Source organism: Nicotiana tabacum, chromosome 9 (genome assembly GCF_000715075.1).
Source record: "Nicotiana tabacum cultivar K326 chromosome 9, ASM71507v2, whole genome shotgun sequence".
Classification (NCBI taxonomy): Eukaryota; Viridiplantae; Streptophyta; class Magnoliopsida; order Solanales; family Solanaceae; genus Nicotiana; species Nicotiana tabacum.
In genome coordinates, this window is record NC_134088.1 from 93,505,494 (window position 1) to 93,524,189 (window position 18,696).

Consider the following 18,696-nt stretch of genomic DNA (forward strand, 5'->3'; position numbering starts at 1 on the left):
GCGGAACTTATTGGGGATCGGTTTCGGGCCTGCGCTCGGGGGAAGGGCTTTTGTACGAATTTTTGGGAATCCAAGCCTTTCAATATCGGTGGTGCCCCCGGGATCTGATCAACCCTGAAGTTATACGTTTCCACTTTTTTGTCATTTGCCTCAATCCTCTTTTCTCCTGACTCTATTCGTTTTGTCAGTTCCTCGAGCATCTTAATAATTTCGGGATTAGTCCCCGATTCTTGCTCATTTGACCTTACTATAGCTGGGCCCATTTTGTGGGTGACTTATTGGGGTGGACTAGGCTCGAGCCTGGTCGGTGCCTGGGTTTGGCTGTGCAACTGGGCTATTTCTACTTGTTGAGCTTGCAACATTTCGAAAATCATACGCAAGTTGATTCTGTTTTCCTCATCGTTTTGGGTATTTCGAGCTGCAGATCGAGTTTCACCATGAATGTTATTTTCAGGGTCGGAACGTTGGTTTGCCTTGATAGCCACATGTGAATTAACGTCTATTGGTTCTTCGACCCGAGCTCCAACGGGATCGACAAGTGGACTTTCACCCCGGGCGTTAAGTTGTTGTTCTCATCTTGAAGGCTAGTTTCGTTGTCGATAAGTATGGCCATTAATCGTGAATTCGTCATTTTCAGCGTGAAATCAAAGATATTTCCAAGAGCAAGTATAAAATAGTGTGTTTCATAGAGATTCGTACCAAATAACCACTATTATCCTTAGCCTCACGGTGGGCGCCAAACTGTTTACCCGAAAAATGGATAGAGTTAAATTTATACGTAGTTCTAAGGATACGTGGTATAGCTTGGTACAAATCGGAAAAGTATGTAGATAAATATCGAATATTGACTGTAAAAAAGGAATGAAATAAAAACCAAACTAAATAGAAAACGATTTATGGATAAGCAAGATGAATCAATGTACAAGGCTCACAAAAGGATAATTTCTCATGTATCTATATGTGAATATCAATAATCTTTTCAATAAGGGAGTGTGTAGATGCCTTAATGTTCCACCTTTTACAGAAATGATAGCCACTCTTTTATAGTGGAGGAATCCTACTTTGGATATAATAAAAAATACATAGTGGGAATCCCATGATAGATTAGTTATTTTAGCTTTTCCTTAATTCCTGCCGAGATTCTCTCACCAAGTGCGGCTACAACGACTCTTGTCTCTTAGCTCGATCTTGGTTGGACTTGATATTGGTCGATTCCCAGATTTCGAGCTCGATACTGACTCGAGCTCGATGTTGACTCGGGCTCGGTATTGAGTTCGATGACGCCACTTCACATCATAGTTCGATTTGGACTCGAGCTCGGTATTGATTGGTCCCTGAATCTTGAGTTTGGTAACCTGGCTTCGGATCTCATCTCGGTATTATGAAAATGACCCTCGGTCCATCATGTTCTAATCTTGACTAATCACATGAAGAGCAAAATCGGTTTTGACCGTATACAATAATGTATGTATTATGTAAGTTAATTGATTCATTTACTGATTATTTCTTACATAACCAAAATATTATGATGACATTTTCATCAATGTTTTATCAATTATCAAGCATAAAAGCATATTAATATAGCTCCAACGATAAAATTATATAATCGTAATTCCCATAAAACATACTTCACTATGGTATATTGTAAATACTTTTCAGTTTTATTTTTTAAAAATCGAAACAAACCAAAAATTTGAAAAAACTATTATAAATATATTATATTATGAATGTTCATTGAGTACTCTGTTGTAAATAAGCTTCCTGAAGAAACTTATCTATATGAGACTCCGCCGTAAATATGTTTATCCATTTAGTACTCTATTGGAAATAAGTCTCCTGAAGAAGCTTATCCTTTCGGTACCCCGTTATGGATAAACATTACCCCCGATAGAAGATTATCCATATCTCGTACCGTTATGGATAAACATTACCCCCGGTAGAAGATTATCCATATCTGGTATAATGCGTTTATCCTTTCGGTACCCCGTTATAGATAAACATTACCCCCGGTAGAAGATTATCCATATCTGGTATAATGAGCTTATCCTTTCGGTACCCCGTTATGGATAAACATTATCCTCGGTAGAAGATTATCCATATCTGGTATAATGAGCTTATCCTTTCGGTACCCCGTTATGGATAAACATTACCCAGGTAAAAAATTATCTATATCTGGTACAGTAGCAACTTATACAACAACTTACAGAAGCAGATTACACAGCAACTTGCTTTCTTCTATAAAACTAGAGAAAATTTCAGTTCATTATGTACATAACTTTAAAGTTTGAATAATATATCAGTTTATCTCTATACTTGTCTTTACTTTACAGCCTTTATTTTATAACACGTTATCAGCACGAGACTCTGTCATCTCGAGCAAATATTTTGAAAGTATTAGAGGTACGAACTTTCTTTTTCTAAATAATGTCAAATCTTTCTAAACTTGAATTTGTTGCCCTGGATATATCGGGCAAAAGCTACATGTCTTAGGTGCTTGATGCTGAAATTCATCTTGATGCGATGGGTCTAGCAAACACCATCAAGGACAAAAATCAAGCATCAAACCAAGACCGTGCCAAAGCAATGATATTCCAACGCCATCACCTTGATGAAGGCTTGAAAATGAAATATCTCACTATTAAAGATCCAGTCATACTGTTGAATAATTTTAAAGATAAATATGACCACCTGAAGATGGTCCTTCTTCCACGGGCACGTTATGATTAGACTCATCTAAGGCTACAAGATTTTAAATCTATCAGTGAGTATAATTCTACTATGTTCAGAATTATTTTCCAATTGAAACTATGTGGTGATAATATTACTCATCATGATATGTTGGAAAAAACTTTCACCATTTTTCATGCCTCGAATATGCTCCTACAGCAGCAATATCAAGAGATGGGATTCAAAAGGTATTCTGAACTTATCTCACTTCTTCTTGTAGCCGAGAAACATAATGGGATATTAATGAAAAACCATGAAAGCCGACCTACAGGTTCTTGTCCGTTCCCTGAAGTGAATGAGACGAGCTTCCACCAAGCTAAGCGTGGAAGAGGACGTGGCCCCAGTCATGGTCATGGTCGTGGTCGGGGAAGAAACACTAATCATGGTAATAATAATGCACCAAAGAACCCTCCTCACCCCCAGTAGTGGAAAGGGAAGTAACAAAAGCACAAAGCGGTCCAAGCGGCAAAGGTAGAAAATGCATGTTGTAGATGTGGAGGAAAAAGGCACTGGTCACGTACCTGTCGTACGCCAAAGCACCTGTTTGAGCTATACCAAGCCTCCCCGAAGAAGACAGAGAAAAATGCTGAAGCAAATTTTATTTATGAAGATAATTTAGACTTCATGCATTTGGATGTAGCTGATACTTTGCACTCCCGGAAGGAGAAACAAGTCATGTGATCGGTGATGAATCTGTAGAAATGTAAATATTTTAATTTTTGTTATTTGTAGTAGATAATATGGTTATGTAATTGTTGTGCATAAATAAAAGTTATGCTTTGATAATGATGTTTACTATCATATTTATTTTGTTTATGAAGAAATTTTCTCTCATGATACCAGAAGTGTGTGGGCAATATTTGATAGTACAAAATATATCAACAACCCCTGAAGAGCTAGTTGTTTGTCTAGAAGACATATGCCACCAGTAGTGTCCGATAAATATTTGATTGTGGATAATAAACGAAGGCTATCGAAGAGCTTATGTACAAATATGTCATTTATATTATATGATTATGGTCAAAACATATGTTGTTGTAAACCTGAAGTTTACTAATACAAATGGTTATCATATTGAGACTACAAATGATTGGAAGATTGAAAATCTTCATGTTTCCACAATCATAGGGGGGTAAAATAATATGTATGTGAGAAGTGACCTGCCTTATTCTTCAATTTGTACTATATCATGTATCACAGTAAACCAGAAGTTTACTAATACAAAAGCAATCACAGTAAATCAGAAGTTTTACTGAGGCAAAGAAGTTACCCGCCTTATTCTTTAATTTGTACTATATCATGTATCACAGTAAACTAGAAGTTTACTAAAGCAAAAGTTTATGCCATAGTAAACCAGAAGTTTACTAAGAGATAGCACATGACATGATAAACTTGAAGTTTTCATTTGCCATTTTTAAATGAGCTATTTGAAAATTCAGATAAGCATATACTAAAGAACTAGAAGATTCTTCAGGAATTCTCATGTGTTGCTTGTTCTCATAATGAATTGATTATACCAGCTAAAGTTGGGACTAAGACCCTTGAATTATGGAATATATAAAAGGTGAATATGGGCTCATTCACCTATTATGTGAACCACTTATAGATGATATATGAGATGGTTACATGTGTGTTTATTGTCAACCTGCAGTTTGGCATTTGAAATTGCTTTTCTCAATTAAAAACATAATTTTAAGATTATGAAATCAAGATAGTTCATCTTGATGATACTGGTTTATATCCAAGCTAGTTTAGCGTTGAATAACTCCTATTAATGGCTAAACTATTGCTTATGATAACAAAGCCTCATGTGTTAGTCTAAGATTTTCTAAATTGCATACAACAACACTTGTATGCATCAGACCAACAAAATATGATAAGTCCTCCCCTCACAATTGGTTTAGGATCAGAAACCAAATATTTTTACTATCTAATAACTTTTGATGTGTGGTATATGATTAAGTTATCTACCACAATGCACAAAGATAACTTTTCCAAAGAAGATTGGGGATATGTGTTAGTTTTTCTAACATTTGGTGGATAGAATAAACAACTGAAAAATATGCTATATGAATCGAATTATCATTAATATGATCCTCACTTAGAATATATTTCAAGTCAAATGCCAGAAGCATTTGCTGATCCAAAATTAAATATCATATTTCAGTTGCAAATGCTCCTATTAAAATCAAAGTCCCTGAAGGATAAAGTTTACTGCACGCATGAAGCGTAGTAAACCGATTCGTTCCAAAGGTAACAATCCTTAAAAAATGATGGGAGCAAATAATCAAAATGATCATAATGAGGAAGAAATGAGCTCTAGAAGAACCCACGGCATAACATTTCATGAAACTCCAAAAGAAGTTCAGGTACCTGAAAATAAAGAAAGTGATGAGATCTCAACAAGTTATGTCGCTTAGGAACCGATACAAAATGATCGTCGACGTTATATTTGATACAATATAGTTCATAATATTGTAAAAGATTGTGAGGATCGGACCTGTAATCCAGACACCTGAAGATGTCGTGCCATCTAAATGCAAGTCATAACCTATATGACTCATTTGATTAAGCCTATATGAAGATCCCTGAAGGATTTAAAATGCCTGAAGCAAATCCAAAATCTCGGAAAATGTATTCAATCAGATTACAAAGATCTTGTATGGTTTAAAGCAATCTGGGCGTATGCGGTATAATCGCCTTAGTGAATATTTGCTGAAAGAGGGTTACATAAAAGATGATATTTGTCCATGTATTTTTATAAAGAAAATGATATCAAATTTTTTTATACTTGTTGTTTATGTTGATGACATAAATCTTGTTGAAACTCTAGAAGAGCTCCAAAAGATAATTGAATATCTTAAGAAAGAATTTGAGATGAAAGATTTTGGGAAGACAAAACTTTATCTTGGTCTGCAAATTGAACATTTAGCAGACGGGATCTTTATCCATCAATCTGCCTATACAGAAAGGATCTTAAAACGCTTTTACATGGACAAAGCGCACCCATTGAGTACACCAATGGTTGTTCGATCACTTGAAGTGAATAAGGATTTGGTATGATCTCCAGAAGAGGATGAGGAACTCCTTGATCCCCAAATACCTTATCTTAGTGTAATTGGTGCACTTATGTATCTTGCTAATGCTACAAGGCATGACATAGCATTTTCTGTTAATTTACTAGCAAGATATAGTTATTCCCCTACACGAAAATATTGGAACGAGTATTAAGCATATATTGCGATATTTAAAGGAAACACTTGATATGAGTTTATTTTATTCTAATAAAGGTAGTGTAGATCTTGTTGGTTATGCAGATGCAAGTTATTTATCTGATCCACATAAAGCTCGATCTCAAACTGGGTACATGTTTACATGTGGAGGTACTGTCATATCATGGCGCTCCACAAAGCAATCTATTGTTGCTACTTCTTCAAATCATACTGAGATAATAGATATTCATGAAGCAAGTAGGGAATGCGTATGGCCGGGATCAGTGATTCATTTTATTCAAGGAAAATGCGGTTTGGAATGTGATAAAGGATCCACAATTTTATACGAAGATAATGCTGCATGCATAGCCCAATTAAATGGGGGATTTATAAAAGGAGATAAATGGTGACATTGATGTGCAATAAATCCGTTCAAGTGATAATCCGGCAGATTTATTCACTAAATCTTTGTCAACTTCAACTTTTGAGAAGATGGTATACAAAATTGGAATGCGGATACTCAAATATTTGAAACATGATTTTTATCAGAGGGAGTAAAATACGCGTTATACTCTTTTTTCCTTATTAAGGTTTTTCCCACAGGGTTTTCCTTATAAGTTTTTTTAGACAACTAGTTATGCGTATTATTAAATATGTGTACTTTTTTTCCTTCACTAGAATTTTTTTCCCACGAATTTTTTCCTAGTAAGGTTTTAGTGAGGCACATTATCTTTTAATGAACATCCAAGAGTGAGTGTTATAAATATATTATATTATGAATGTTTATTTAGTACTCTGTTATAAATAAGCTTTCTGAAGAAGTTTATCTATATGAGACTCCGCCGTAAATATGTTTATCTATTTAGTACTCTATTGGAAATAAGTCTCATGAAGAAGCTTATCTTTTCGGTATCCCGTTATGGATAAACATTACCCCGGTAGAGTATTATCCATATCTGGTATAATGAGCTTATGCTTTCAGTACCCCGTTATGGATAAACATTACCCCCGGTAGAAGATTATCCATATATGGTATAATGAGCTTATCCTTTCGGTACCTCGTTATGGATAAACATTACCTCCGGTAGAAGATTATCCATATCTGGTATAATGAGCTTATCCTTTCGATACACCGTTATGGATAAACATTACCCCGGTAGAAGATTATCCATATCTGATATAATGAGCTTATCATTTCGATATCCCGTTATGGATAAATATTATCCTAGTAGAAGATTATCTATATCTGGTACAGTAGCAGCTTACACAACAGCTTAGAGAAGCAATTTACATTATGTACATAACTTTAAAGTTTGAATAATATATCAGTTTATATCTATACTTGTCTTTTACTTTTCGGCCTTTATTTTATAACAAAGATTAAATTTTTTTGACTGTGTACTTCATCAATCCCTTTTACGTTAAAATGACCAAAAACTCCTTAAACCTCAACGCCATCGCCCCTCTGAAGTGTGAAAAAGCTCTTCTCCGCGGTTACTTCATACCCATGGATTTTCAAGTGGTAGTATTAGCAGGTGGCTTCTCAAAAAGCCTTGTTCCTCTTGTTTCCAAGGTCTCCTCCTTTTACCCTTTTTCTCTTTTAGCCCTTTCCCATTTTTTCCTATTACTTTTATAAGTTCTTCTCCAATAAAATCTGCAGGAGGTGCCCAAAGCGTTGCTTCCAGTGGCAAACCGGCCGGTTCTGTCTTACGTGCTGGAGCATTTTGAGCAAAACAATCTCAAGGATTTTATTGTTGTGAGTTAATTGTGTTTTGAGCACTGAACTATTTCTTGTGTTAATTATGGAAATTAGGGTTATTTAATTGAATAGTGTGGTTGATTGTGGTATTTTATCAGGTTGTTGAAGGGGAAAGTGCAGCTCTTCTTGTTGGGGGTTGGATTTCAAATGCTTATGTTGATCGCCTACATGTTGAGGTAATTCTTGGATCACTTTATGTGGCAGTGTTTGAGTGGACATGGAATTTAAGAAAGAAAAAAATAACTTTTGAATCTTGTGGTCTAAAACAAGCTATAGATATTTATAGGGTTATAAATCATCTCAGCAACGGTAAAATGAGAAGTTTGAATTGTTTCTAAATATAAAAAAGTGCATTCTTTTTGGGAAGCGAGGTGATATTGTGAAGAAAACTATGAGGGTTATAAGTGCGTGTTATAGTACATTGTTTCAGCTGTCAAGTGAAATTTGGCAATATTGATATTGCAGACATGATAGGTGATTCCCCTAACAATTTTTTGTTCTAATGTATGTAACTAAAGAGAAATAGTAATAAGATTGTTAGAAACTTAGAATAGTGTGGATACTTTTTGTTTGATGATTCAATTTTGTTTTGGCATATAGCTCAAAGATTATGAGTAGGTTCTTCAAGGATGTGACCTATTGATCAATGAAGCGGGAGAACCATGAGATCTCAGGTTCAAATCCCAGCGGAGATTAAAAACATTAGGTGATTTTTTCCCATCCTAAGCTTTGATGGCAGAGTTACCCATACTTGTATTGGTCCGAGGTAGTAGATACCCAGTGAAGCGTGCAAGGTGGTCCTGACACAACCATCATAAAGAAAAAGGTCTTTGAGCATCTTCACGCTTAACAACAGAGAGAAGGGCTTTGGTAACTAAGAAATTTCATGCTTCTAGTGGAATCCAGTTGCTTTGCAAGTCTGCCAACTGCACTCCCCAGATGCAGCCTTAATATTTTTGATAGGTTATGCAGCACTACTATCGACTATAGGGAAGCAAGGAAACTAGCTTTGCGCATATCAGTTTTGTTTATTGTTGTACATAAACAAATTACAAGTCTTGATTTGGCAAGGCGCTGATCACAATCCAAATAGAGACGGGCTAGAATGATTCTCCATTGACAATCTGCACGCCTCAATTTCCCAACTCAAGTCCCAAATCGAGTCCCAACTTCGAATTCCAGTTCAATCCCAAACCTTATTATTATTGGTCTTTAAGAAAATACTAATGAAGAAGAAGAGAAGAGAGGAGGGGGCAGGGGACAAGTGAGGAAGACGTGGTGAATTTGCAGAGAAAAGTAAATTGTCTAACAGTGCGGGAATATGGTTAAAGGGGCAAATAAAATGGGAGTTGGGCTATTTTGTGCTAAACTTAAGGCCGAATGGCCAAGCAGTGCCAAATTATTATTATTATTGTTATTTCTTTTGTTATGAGCTTGCTCTTTATTAACGTTAATGCTCCTCAACAGTTGGACTCTAAATAAATTTATTTAATGCTCCCTGTTGACTGTTTTGAGCAGGATGAATCTAGTAGTTTTACCATTAAAAAGTTCACTTGATAAATCTAGTGCTCATCCTTATACTTATTTGGCCCATGTTAACTTAGTATGGTTGTTGCTACAAAGGGCTTATTTTGTTGTTACTTTGTCTTCAGGTTGCAGCAGTCCCTGAGGATATCGGAACAGCTGGAGCTCTTAGGGCCATTGATCACCACCTGACTGCAAAAGACATTTTGGTTGATGTTCTAATCCGAATTGCTTTCCAACATGGTCGCATGCTTCAATGAGCTAATTAGTTTGATTCTTATGCAGGTTGTGAGTGGTGATCTTGTTTCTGATATTCCTCCTGGGGCAGTGGCAGCTGCTCATAGACGACATGATGCTGCAGTGACCGCTATGCTTTGTTCTACTCCTGTCAGTGGCCCATCAGAGTCAGGTTCCTCTGGCGGAAAGGACAAAGCCAAGAAACCGGCACGCCATAACATTATAGGACTGGACCCCACTAAACAATTTCTGTTGCATATAGCTGCTGGTGAGACCCCTGCATATGCTTTTACATCCTTCATGCATCAATTGGTTTTATTCCCTTACGAGGCATCTTTGATATCCTCTAGGAGCTGAAGTTGAGAAAGATATTCGTGTCCAGAAGAGCATTCTCCGGGCGGTAGGCCAGGTAAATGATGCCAATCAGTACGAACTTCATAGCTAATGAAATCACTAAGATGGGAGTTTTTTCTGATATGTTTCTCTTCTACTCATGCACCTTTCCTCTTGTCTGATTCCTGTTACTTGAGAAACTAATGGGAAAAGAGAGGGGAAATAAGTGAAGGACTGGTAGATTTGCTTGAAGATGTAGTATTCTTCTTCTCCTCCTCCAAATCTATGATTCAGCTTGGCTATGGCTTGCCATTATTTTGGAATTTTTCCTTCATATGATCTATCTCTTTCATTTCTTCTATATCCAATGCACGAGTTTTTATGTTTTTCATGATCACATGTATATCTGTTATTTTTTTTGGGTAAATAAAAGAAATTTTATTACCAATGACATTCTGTAAATATACAAACACAAAAAACTGCATACTGTTCCATCCAAAATGCAGAAAACAGCTACTCAACTAAAACATCAAAGAACTCCACAAACAACTATTCTGTAATGCAATACTATCGAGGATAGAAATTAAGTTGTCTAAGTACTGCAGTCGGCCTATTCTTCATTGGTGCTCTATAAACACTTCTTGAATAATCTTCCTGATAATGATCTCTGGTTCAGTTTGCTTCCCCCGAAAAACTCTTTGGTTCCTCTCTATCCAAATACGATAAACACAGACTGCCTTGTATATGTATTATTGAATTTTGCTTATTAACCAACGTGAGATACTGGACTTACTGCTCTCTGCAAGAACCTTTTCTGTTGTTTCTTTTTGCCTTTTTTCTCTTTTCACATGAAAATATGATATTAGAATTTAGACCATTAGAAAAGAAGTGCATGCGTGCACATACATCCAAATATACGATCTTCTCCCTAATTTTCGGTGGAGTTTTCCTTCTCCATCTTATCCTTTTTCTTTAATCTGCAGATGGAGATTCGTGCTGATCTAATGGATGCTCATATGTATGCCTTCAAGAGGTTCGAGGTGTTTCTATCTGATTTCAAGTAGTTTTAGTTGATGTTGTTTATCCATTATGCTTGGATATTCTCTAAGATGGTTTTTCGTGGGTATGTTCGAAAATGGTCGTCATTTCCATGTTTTCTCCTGTAGAGCCGTTTTGCAAGAGGTTCTGAATAAGAAAGAAACTTTTCTGAGCTTGAGGCGCGACGTGTTGCCTTATCTCGTGAGGAATCAGCTAGTAAGTCTTATAACACATGATGTTTTTCTGCCACATGTTAACTTTGTTTACTTCCCATCTAAGATTCTCCATGAGTTGATGATGTTGAATTATATTAGAGATCTGAGTTATCACAAAATGGAGTGCTAGCAGAAGAAAATGGGCATCATAAGGATTTTTCTGAGAGTAGTACAGTTATGCTGTCACAACTACTGACCAATGCATCTACACAAAGTTTTCATGAACTATACGCTTTGGGTCCTGATGGTTCTGCTCCGTCTCCAAGAAAGACTCACAAGTGCTGTGTATATATTGCCAGCAAGAGCAATTATTGTGTGCGCTTAAACTCCATTCAAGCCTTCAGTGACATAAATCGAGATGTGAGATTTACTGTTTAATCTTGTATTTTTGCTTATCTCTAAAGCAGATGTGTTTGCTTATCTGCTAATGAGCTAGTTTACTTTCTCTATGATTTAGGTCATAGGTGATGCAAGTCACCTGTCAGACTATTCTTTCTCTCCTCAGAACAACATCATTCATCCTACAGCCGTGCTTGGTTCCAAAACTACAGTGAGTTGCAACTTACAGTTATATATGCAGAATATTATGTTGTTGCACATGTTGTGTCATCTTTATTTTTTATTTTTTATTTTTTATTTTTGTTAGTGCCGAAGAAAGAAGTTCATATTGCATCATACCTTTCCTTTAGGTTTTAATTTGTCTTGTTGGATCTTGATTTGTTTTATGGGAATATAAGAAATTTATATATGATTAACTTGCACTAAGTCGGTGCGACAAAAAAACACAGTTACAAATTGTGCAAATTTTTGGATCTTGGTTCTCATGACTGAGGTATTTATCTAATTTAGGTTGGACCGCATTGTATGCTAGGAGAAGGTTCACAAATGGGTGACAAGTGCAGCGTGAAAAAGTCTGTCATTGGTCGGCATTGTCGGATTGGCTCAAATGTGAAGGCATGATTCATTCTTTACCTTTGATAAAAAGGAACACAGATATTGTTTGCAACTTTCTGTCGCACAAGGATGCAAACCTCAGGAAACGCAGCACATGTTGTTCCTAGCTCGTTATTAAGTTGCTTCCCTTCTTGCTTGTTTTTGCAGGTTGTCAACTCAGTCATCATGGACCATGTCACCATTGGAGATGGTTGTTCGATCCAAGGTTCTGTTATTTGCAGTAATGTACAGCTCCAAGAACGTGCTGTACTGAAAGATTGCCAGGTATTGTGCTTTTCTTCTTTCGCCTACTTCTATTTTCTAGAACAATAACACTAATTATTTGTTACTATTGTTGTTGACATTATTAAAATTTTGTTATTGCGTGCGAGCTTAGGGAGTAGGGAATGAGTTAATGTTTGCATTTGTTTTCAAGTTTGAGTACTTCATTTTGCACGTTCGACACAGGTTGGAGCAGGTTATGTGGTCTCAGCAGGCAGTGAACATAAAGGAGAATCCTTGGCAAAGAAAGAGAAACAATAACTATTTATATTGGTTACTTACAGTGTGATCAACGGGACCCTGATTTCTTTAGGATTTTTGTTGCTTTGGCCTGCCAATGATATGCTCGTCCAATGAACTCCATGTTAACCAATAGAGCAAAGGCAATTTTGTTTGGCTTTCTTGCCTTGTCTGAAGATTTGTTTCCATATTAAGTTTTGTTGTTAGGGTGAATCTGTTGTAGAGTTTACGTGTTTGAAAATCAAACAGCAGAACTCGACAATGCTCCATTTGATATGAAAAGTGACTGCGTGCGCTCTCTCTCCTCTCCTTTATTAATAAACTAGTTTAGTTGACCGTAAAAGACATTTTAAATTTACGAAATATATTATTTTTTTAATAAAACATAAAATTTTCAATAGAATGATTAAAAAAATAGCTATCTATCATCTTATATCTTATAGACTTGGTAAAAATTATCTATTGTTAAACCAAGTGAACATTCACTTGAAACAAAACCATCAACTTAGTTTGAAATGTCAATTGAAGTTTTTACTTTGAGAATTAACTAAACCAATATCATATCATGATAAATACACATTTAAAAATCTAATATAGCGTAACAGAGATCTTAGTACTTTAGATGTTCGTCAAATTGTACGATCTCTCAACATCTTTTTAATCTACGCTTGGCGTGGTATTTAAAGACATTTCATCTTGCAAGCATCAATCATAAACAAAACTTCATTTTTAACAGACACGAACAAAACTATAGTAGTCAACTTAAAATTATTTTTCACTTAAATATGATAATGGACAATCAAAGCAAATTTAAAAGAGACGCGCTAAGTGCCTTCTTCTTTCTTTTCCTGCAATGACTACTATCTTTGTTAAAAAAAATTAAATAATCAAAACGTCAAAAAATTTGAAAGGAAAAGAATTCATAAACCTTATTGCATTCATGGACATAGACACACTCATATTAGATACTAACATATGATTTTTAAAAAAAATATATTTATAAGGAACAAAATAAAATAAAAATATATACTGTGGCCCAAATATACCAACTCTCTCAAAATCATAAGACAAAATACAGCCTTATTTTAGCAATCAAAAGAAAACAAACGAAAAGTACGTAGAATGAAAAAAATCTGTTACAACTTGGATGCCTTAATTTCTCTTACTTGTCCACTATTTTCTACCCTCATCCATTCTACATAAATAACTGACATCATCCGAATTTGTTATAGCAGGGCTCAATGGTGATTTGCTTATACACATAGTGATTTAATTCTATACCTAAGAAATAAAAAACTGTAAGAGAACAAAAAATGATCGAACGTTAAGATAGAGAACTGCTAACTGAATTGATCTAAAAAAATAGAGAATGTGTTAGGGAGACCTGATCAAATAAGCATGTCTTTTTGTTTCTATGTGGCTGCAGTTGAGTCCATTTTTTTTTTTATGTTATTGAGATTACTCCCACTGAAGCCTGAGAGATGAAAAAGTATTAATGAATCTCAAATGGTTTTGCAAGTTGTTAAGCCTTCCAAAAATGGACCAATACTTCAAAAAAACTGTCCTTTGATAGTGGTCTTTGCAATTTCTGCTTTAAAAAAAATTATGTATGCAACTATGCATTTATAATCTAACAGAACCAATTGAGAAGAAACTCGGTTTCACCAGAAAAGCCATTTGCTTCTCGTAGAATATATAAATTGATACCCAAATAAGAAATCAGATTTGAGGAGGAAGAGATTCAATGATAAAGAATGTATTTGCATAAGAAAGGAAAGAGAGAGTTGAGGTAGGGGAAATTACAAGAAAAAGACAAAACCAAAAGGAAGGGAAACATAAAACGTATTGTAACCGTGGCAAAGGAAGGGCAAAGAGTTGTGTCTATTTAATATAAGGTTAATGACAGTTAACGTTTGATTTACAAAAATGAGGGCAAAGGGTAGTGTCTATTAAAAATAATTTAACGGTGAAATAAGAGGGGAAAGAAAAAAAATTGTGGAAAAAGAGAAATGCAATTCCTGCTAAATGAGCCTGCCACGTCACCGGGCAAATGGCTCTCAATTATATATATATAGATCATTAACATGCTTTATTTTGAGTACTATAGTTCATAAAAAGAGTTACAAGTGGAGCATCGTTTTCCCTATGATGTAATTTTAGGAAGGGAGAATAGTGATCCCTCTCCACTATCTATATGTAGATGCAATGAGGGTAGAATCAGAATCAGCAAATTGTCATAGCTTTGCAAATTCAATTGCCTGCTTGCCCTCATGGCCTTTACTGAAGAAATAATTGAAATAATCTGAATAAATCACCTGCTTATAAAACGGTTTCTCTCCATTTTCTAGCACTTGTGGCAAAGGACCAAAAACTGCATCAGGCGCTGGATTCACAAATATTGGCACTGATACTCTGTTTCTATTGGCATTTACTATCACGCGATGCTCAACGCTCTTGTACCTATCGTTGCTCATGATCTGAAGGACATCCCCTATATTGATAACAAGTGCCCCTTTGACTGGGGGCACATGAATCCAACCATCGCCTTTTGGCTCTCGCACATAAAGGCCACCAACATCGTCTTGTAGGAGCATAGTGATTGAAGAAACATCAGCATGACGGCCAGCACCGGCAGCGAGCTCAGGGTTCGGGCACTTGGGGTAGTGAATGAGGTTAACAATCAGACTTCCCATTACAACAGATTTCAGTGCTTCATCTATCTGTTTCACATTTAGTCCCTTGAGCAGCACCTCTAGGAGCTTTACTATAACAGTTTTAGCCCACTTCATGTACTCAAGAACCTGATCTCTGTAGAAGTAAAATGATATTAGCCCAAAATATGGTCTAGACGGATACAACAACAACAACATACCCAATATTGTCCCACACCGTGGGGTCTGGGAAGGGTAGTGTGTACGCATACCTTACCCCTACCTTGTGAGGATAGAGAGACTGTTTCTAATAGACCCTCGGCTCAGGAAAGCATAAGCACCACATTAATGAAAATATAGACAAGAAGGGACAACACCAAAAAGTTATATAAAAGCAGAATAAAAACAAGAAGATAGTAAGGTGATCAATAATGAAAGAAAACAACGGTTAGTCATAAAAACCTACTACCAGCAGAAAGCGAGACTGCGTGCCAATATTACTGTTATGAACACTCTAGACTACCTACTCTACTACCCTAATCCTTGACCTCCATTCTTTCCTATCAAGGGTCATGGAGGAATAATGATATTGAATAGCAAAGGAGCTCAACAACTAAGAGCGGTCGCAGTACTGTTTGAGGGAATGGTCTGGAAGGCTAGTGGTCATATTAGCCATCGAAAGGGACATGCCTAGAGCTGCTTCAACATTGCCTTTCATAAGACCTGGCTATGTGGAGTAGACCTCACTTGCTCTTTGGCTCCGGCCTTTGGGCCCCTATTGGAAAGGGACCTTGGTTTATTTTATTATAAAAGAAACATCAGGAGTTACGTCATATTCCGGAGGAGATGTTTGATCTTCCTAGTCTAGGGGCTTCTTGTCAGGACTAGATACAGCCACTATACGGACTAGAGTTTGCAAGAGCAAATTAAATGCATATTTTGTTTATGCTTGGTACTAGATTAGCAAATGCAACTTGATAATACTCTCTCTCGCTATGTGATAATAGTTCTCTCAACATTTTAAACAGACAATACTACTTAGATATCGGATAAGTATTTCCGAAGGCTAAGCCACAATAGAACTTGCAGCTTTTGCTAGATTTACCAGAGAGCTTTGCTAGGATCTAATAGCTTACTATCAATTACATACGGATAAGTTATCTAGCAACGATATTAGTGCATTTTGTTAGGAATTCTTATGCCTTCAAAGAGCTCTTTATTTTGTTTTATTTTAATCTTAAATAGCATTAGTAGAAGTTCTCAAGCAGTATCACTTGGAAATTTGGCATTAACCAAGTTGAAAAGCTAGCAACTTCTTGTTAGTCTGCAAATGCTAAAGGTCCTGTAAAAAAACACATTCTCCCTTTTCCAGCTTTTCCAGTCATGACACAGAATTGATAAAATGATCTGCACAAATTTAAATGTGTTCTTCAAATTATAGTCTAGACACTGTATTTTGTCATACATCATTAATTCATAACTCTCATAATATAGAGTAAGGTCTGTAGATAATAGTCAAAAAATGTTTAAATATTTTGCCATTGATGCCAAGTGAAGAAGAAGTATATAAGTAGTAGCATTTCCTTACTGTTCTTTTTTTATTTTTACAGAAGTTGTTTATAAGATAGCAAGATGCAAAAATTCCGACTCATGATAAATTTACTCTAAAGAGCATTCCAATTGAGTTTCAGACAATTAGGTTCATTCCAACTCTGGTTGTTGTCTCTTACTTGGAAACAGCAGGCCACAACATAGTGCTGCTCTCATCCTCAGAATCATAGATATGAAAAAGGTAATCTTTCCACTCCAAAACCTTCTCAGCCAAAGGGCTAAAGCTGGTCTTCAACTGCACAGTGTGAGTAGGTGAATTCTCTTTCAAATACTTCCTTCTTTCCTCAACAGGCAACTCAAAGAACTTATGTCCAGCTTCTAACACATTCTCAAGAACTTCAACAGGAATACCATGATTTATGATCTGAAAGAAACCCCACTTCTCTGCTGCATCACATATTGATTCTGCAACTTTTGGGTCATCACAATTTGAGAGATCAATTATGGGTATGGACTCTGAGGAGACTATTTGGGTAAAATCTAGTCTTTCTTCTTGGGGTTGAATGAATTTTTCAGGTACGTTCTTGAGACCAATTTGGGAAAGACCCTTTACTTCGTTGCCTTGGTTTACTAGAAAATCAATGAGATCTGATGCTTTAGAAACTTCCGCTATTGACATTGTTTGGGAAAAAATCACTTTGATATGCTGACTGCAAAATGCTCAGGACTCACGAGGAACAAAAAGGAGGGGAAAGTGAGAAAATAGTTATTTGGTTTATGGACAGGGTCGTTCAAGTCAATATAATAAAACTAGATGAACCGTAAATTAATCTATGGTTAGCCTGGTGCACAAATCCTCTATGCATGGGTCGGGAAGGAGAGTCTGTTTTCAAGAAATCCGTGATCTCATGGTCATACTTACCTCCCCATATTATAATCTAATCCACTTAAAAGTTAGTGTCCGTTTGATTTGTTATGATTTGGTGTTATATTTATAAAAGGGAAAATGCATAAGTACACACTTTATATTTGCGAGGGCCTATTATCTCCTAAATATTACCTGAAATGTTATTATCACATTTGTGTTTAGGGTAAAATACACGCGCATGACACATGTATTTCTACTAAAATTATTTTTTTTCATCTACTTCTTTTCCCAACTAACCTTTTATTTTTTTAAATTCTTTTCCCTTTTCACACACCCCACCTTCTTTCATCCCCTAACGCATAAGTGAAGCAGTGAAATTTTTTGGTTGAAGAAGCAGATCGAAAAACGGTGAGCTCATAGAAAATTTTCTGGCAATAAACAATTAACAACCAAATTCTTCTTCCTCGTTCTCTCTTTTTTGTAAATTTGATTAATTAAAAAAATAGTACTCCCCCCACCTCACTACTTGAAACAGTGAAAGGCCAAAGGCCCCCATCAGAAAACGTTCTCTCTTTTATGTAAATTTGATTAATTAAAAAAATACAACTCCACTCCCCCACCGTACTACCTGAAGCAGTGAAAAGCCGAGAGCCACGATCAGAAAATGGTGAGCATGGTGAGAATATTTTTTACAACCGACAATCAAAACACTTCTTCTTTTTCAACCTTTTCTTGTACACTTGATTAAACAAAACCCATATTAAAACTTTTGCTTCAACAAATAAAACTTCTTCGATAAATTATGACATCACGGATCTGTTATGTGGGTGGTCGAATGCCGAAGAAAATATTTGTGGGCGTTTTCTAAGTTTAATCGAAAGTTGATCTTGGGACTATATTTTTTCATTCCTTTCAGTGAGAAGCCATTACTATTGAAAGTAAATGGTTAGTGAAGAGATTAGAAGTAGTAGTAATCCTCCATAAAAGTGTAGTGAAATATGGAGAGGAAAGAATAAACTTGCAACTCGATCTCGTCGGAAAATATGGAGAATGCTGGATCTAACTTCCGGCCAAGTTTATAACTAACGAAACTTGAGGAAAGAAAAAGAAAAACAAGAAGGAAAAA

At 35.9% G+C, this 18,696-nt stretch overlaps 2 protein-coding genes across 2 annotated transcripts; one reads left to right on the forward strand and one right to left on the reverse strand.

Annotated features, from left to right (window-relative positions):
* The first annotated feature begins 7,329 nt into the window (after positions 1-7,329).
* Positions 7,330-12,800, forward strand: LOC107787978 (translation initiation factor eIF2B subunit gamma). The gene is made up of 13 exons (XM_075221859.1): positions 7,330-7,512; positions 7,600-7,695; positions 7,797-7,874; positions 9,351-9,431; positions 9,508-9,727; positions 9,810-9,868; positions 10,776-10,825; positions 10,959-11,046; positions 11,145-11,405; positions 11,503-11,595; positions 11,895-11,999; positions 12,147-12,263; positions 12,447-12,800. Exons 1-13 carry the CDS (start codon positions 7,366-7,368, stop codon positions 12,519-12,521), a joined length of 1,470 nt encoding a protein of 489 aa, XP_075077960.1. The 5' UTR covers positions 7,330-7,365; the 3' UTR covers positions 12,522-12,800.
* A 1,718-nt stretch (positions 12,801-14,518) lies between these two features.
* On the reverse strand, positions 14,519-17,497 carry LOC107787976 (feruloyl CoA ortho-hydroxylase 1-like). The gene is made up of 2 exons (XM_075221860.1): positions 16,882-17,497; positions 14,519-15,308 (listed from the first exon to the last, which is right to left on the reverse strand). Exons 1-2 carry the CDS (start codon positions 17,379-17,381, stop codon positions 14,735-14,737), a joined length of 1,074 nt encoding a protein of 357 aa, XP_075077961.1. The 5' UTR covers positions 17,382-17,497; the 3' UTR covers positions 14,519-14,734.
* Between the last annotated feature and the right edge of the window lie 1,199 nt (positions 17,498-18,696).

What these genes read in the sequence shown, in the direction of transcription:
- LOC107787978 (XM_075221859.1), top strand. Translation starts at nt 7,366, where the DNA reads ATGACCAAAAACTCCTTAAACCTCAACGCCATCGCCCCTCTGAAGTGT. An exon ending in TTGTTCCTCTTGTTTCCAAG is followed by an intron (nt 7,513 to 7,599) that starts GTCTCCTCCTTT and finishes TAAAATCTGCAG; the next exon opens with GAGGTGCCCAAAGCGTTGCT. An exon ending in TGCTTGGTTCCAAAACTACA is followed by an intron (nt 11,596 to 11,894) that starts GTGAGTTGCAAC and finishes TATCTAATTTAG; the next exon opens with GTTGGACCGCATTGTATGCT.
- LOC107787976 (XM_075221860.1), bottom strand. Translation starts at nt 17,381, where the DNA reads ATGTCAATAGCGGAAGTTTCTAAAGCATCAGATCTCATTGATTTTCTA. An exon ending in TTGTGGCCTGCTGTTTCCAA is followed by an intron (nt 15,309 to 16,881) that starts GTAAGAGACAAC and finishes TTACTTCTACAG; the next exon opens with AGATCAGGTTCTTGAGTACA.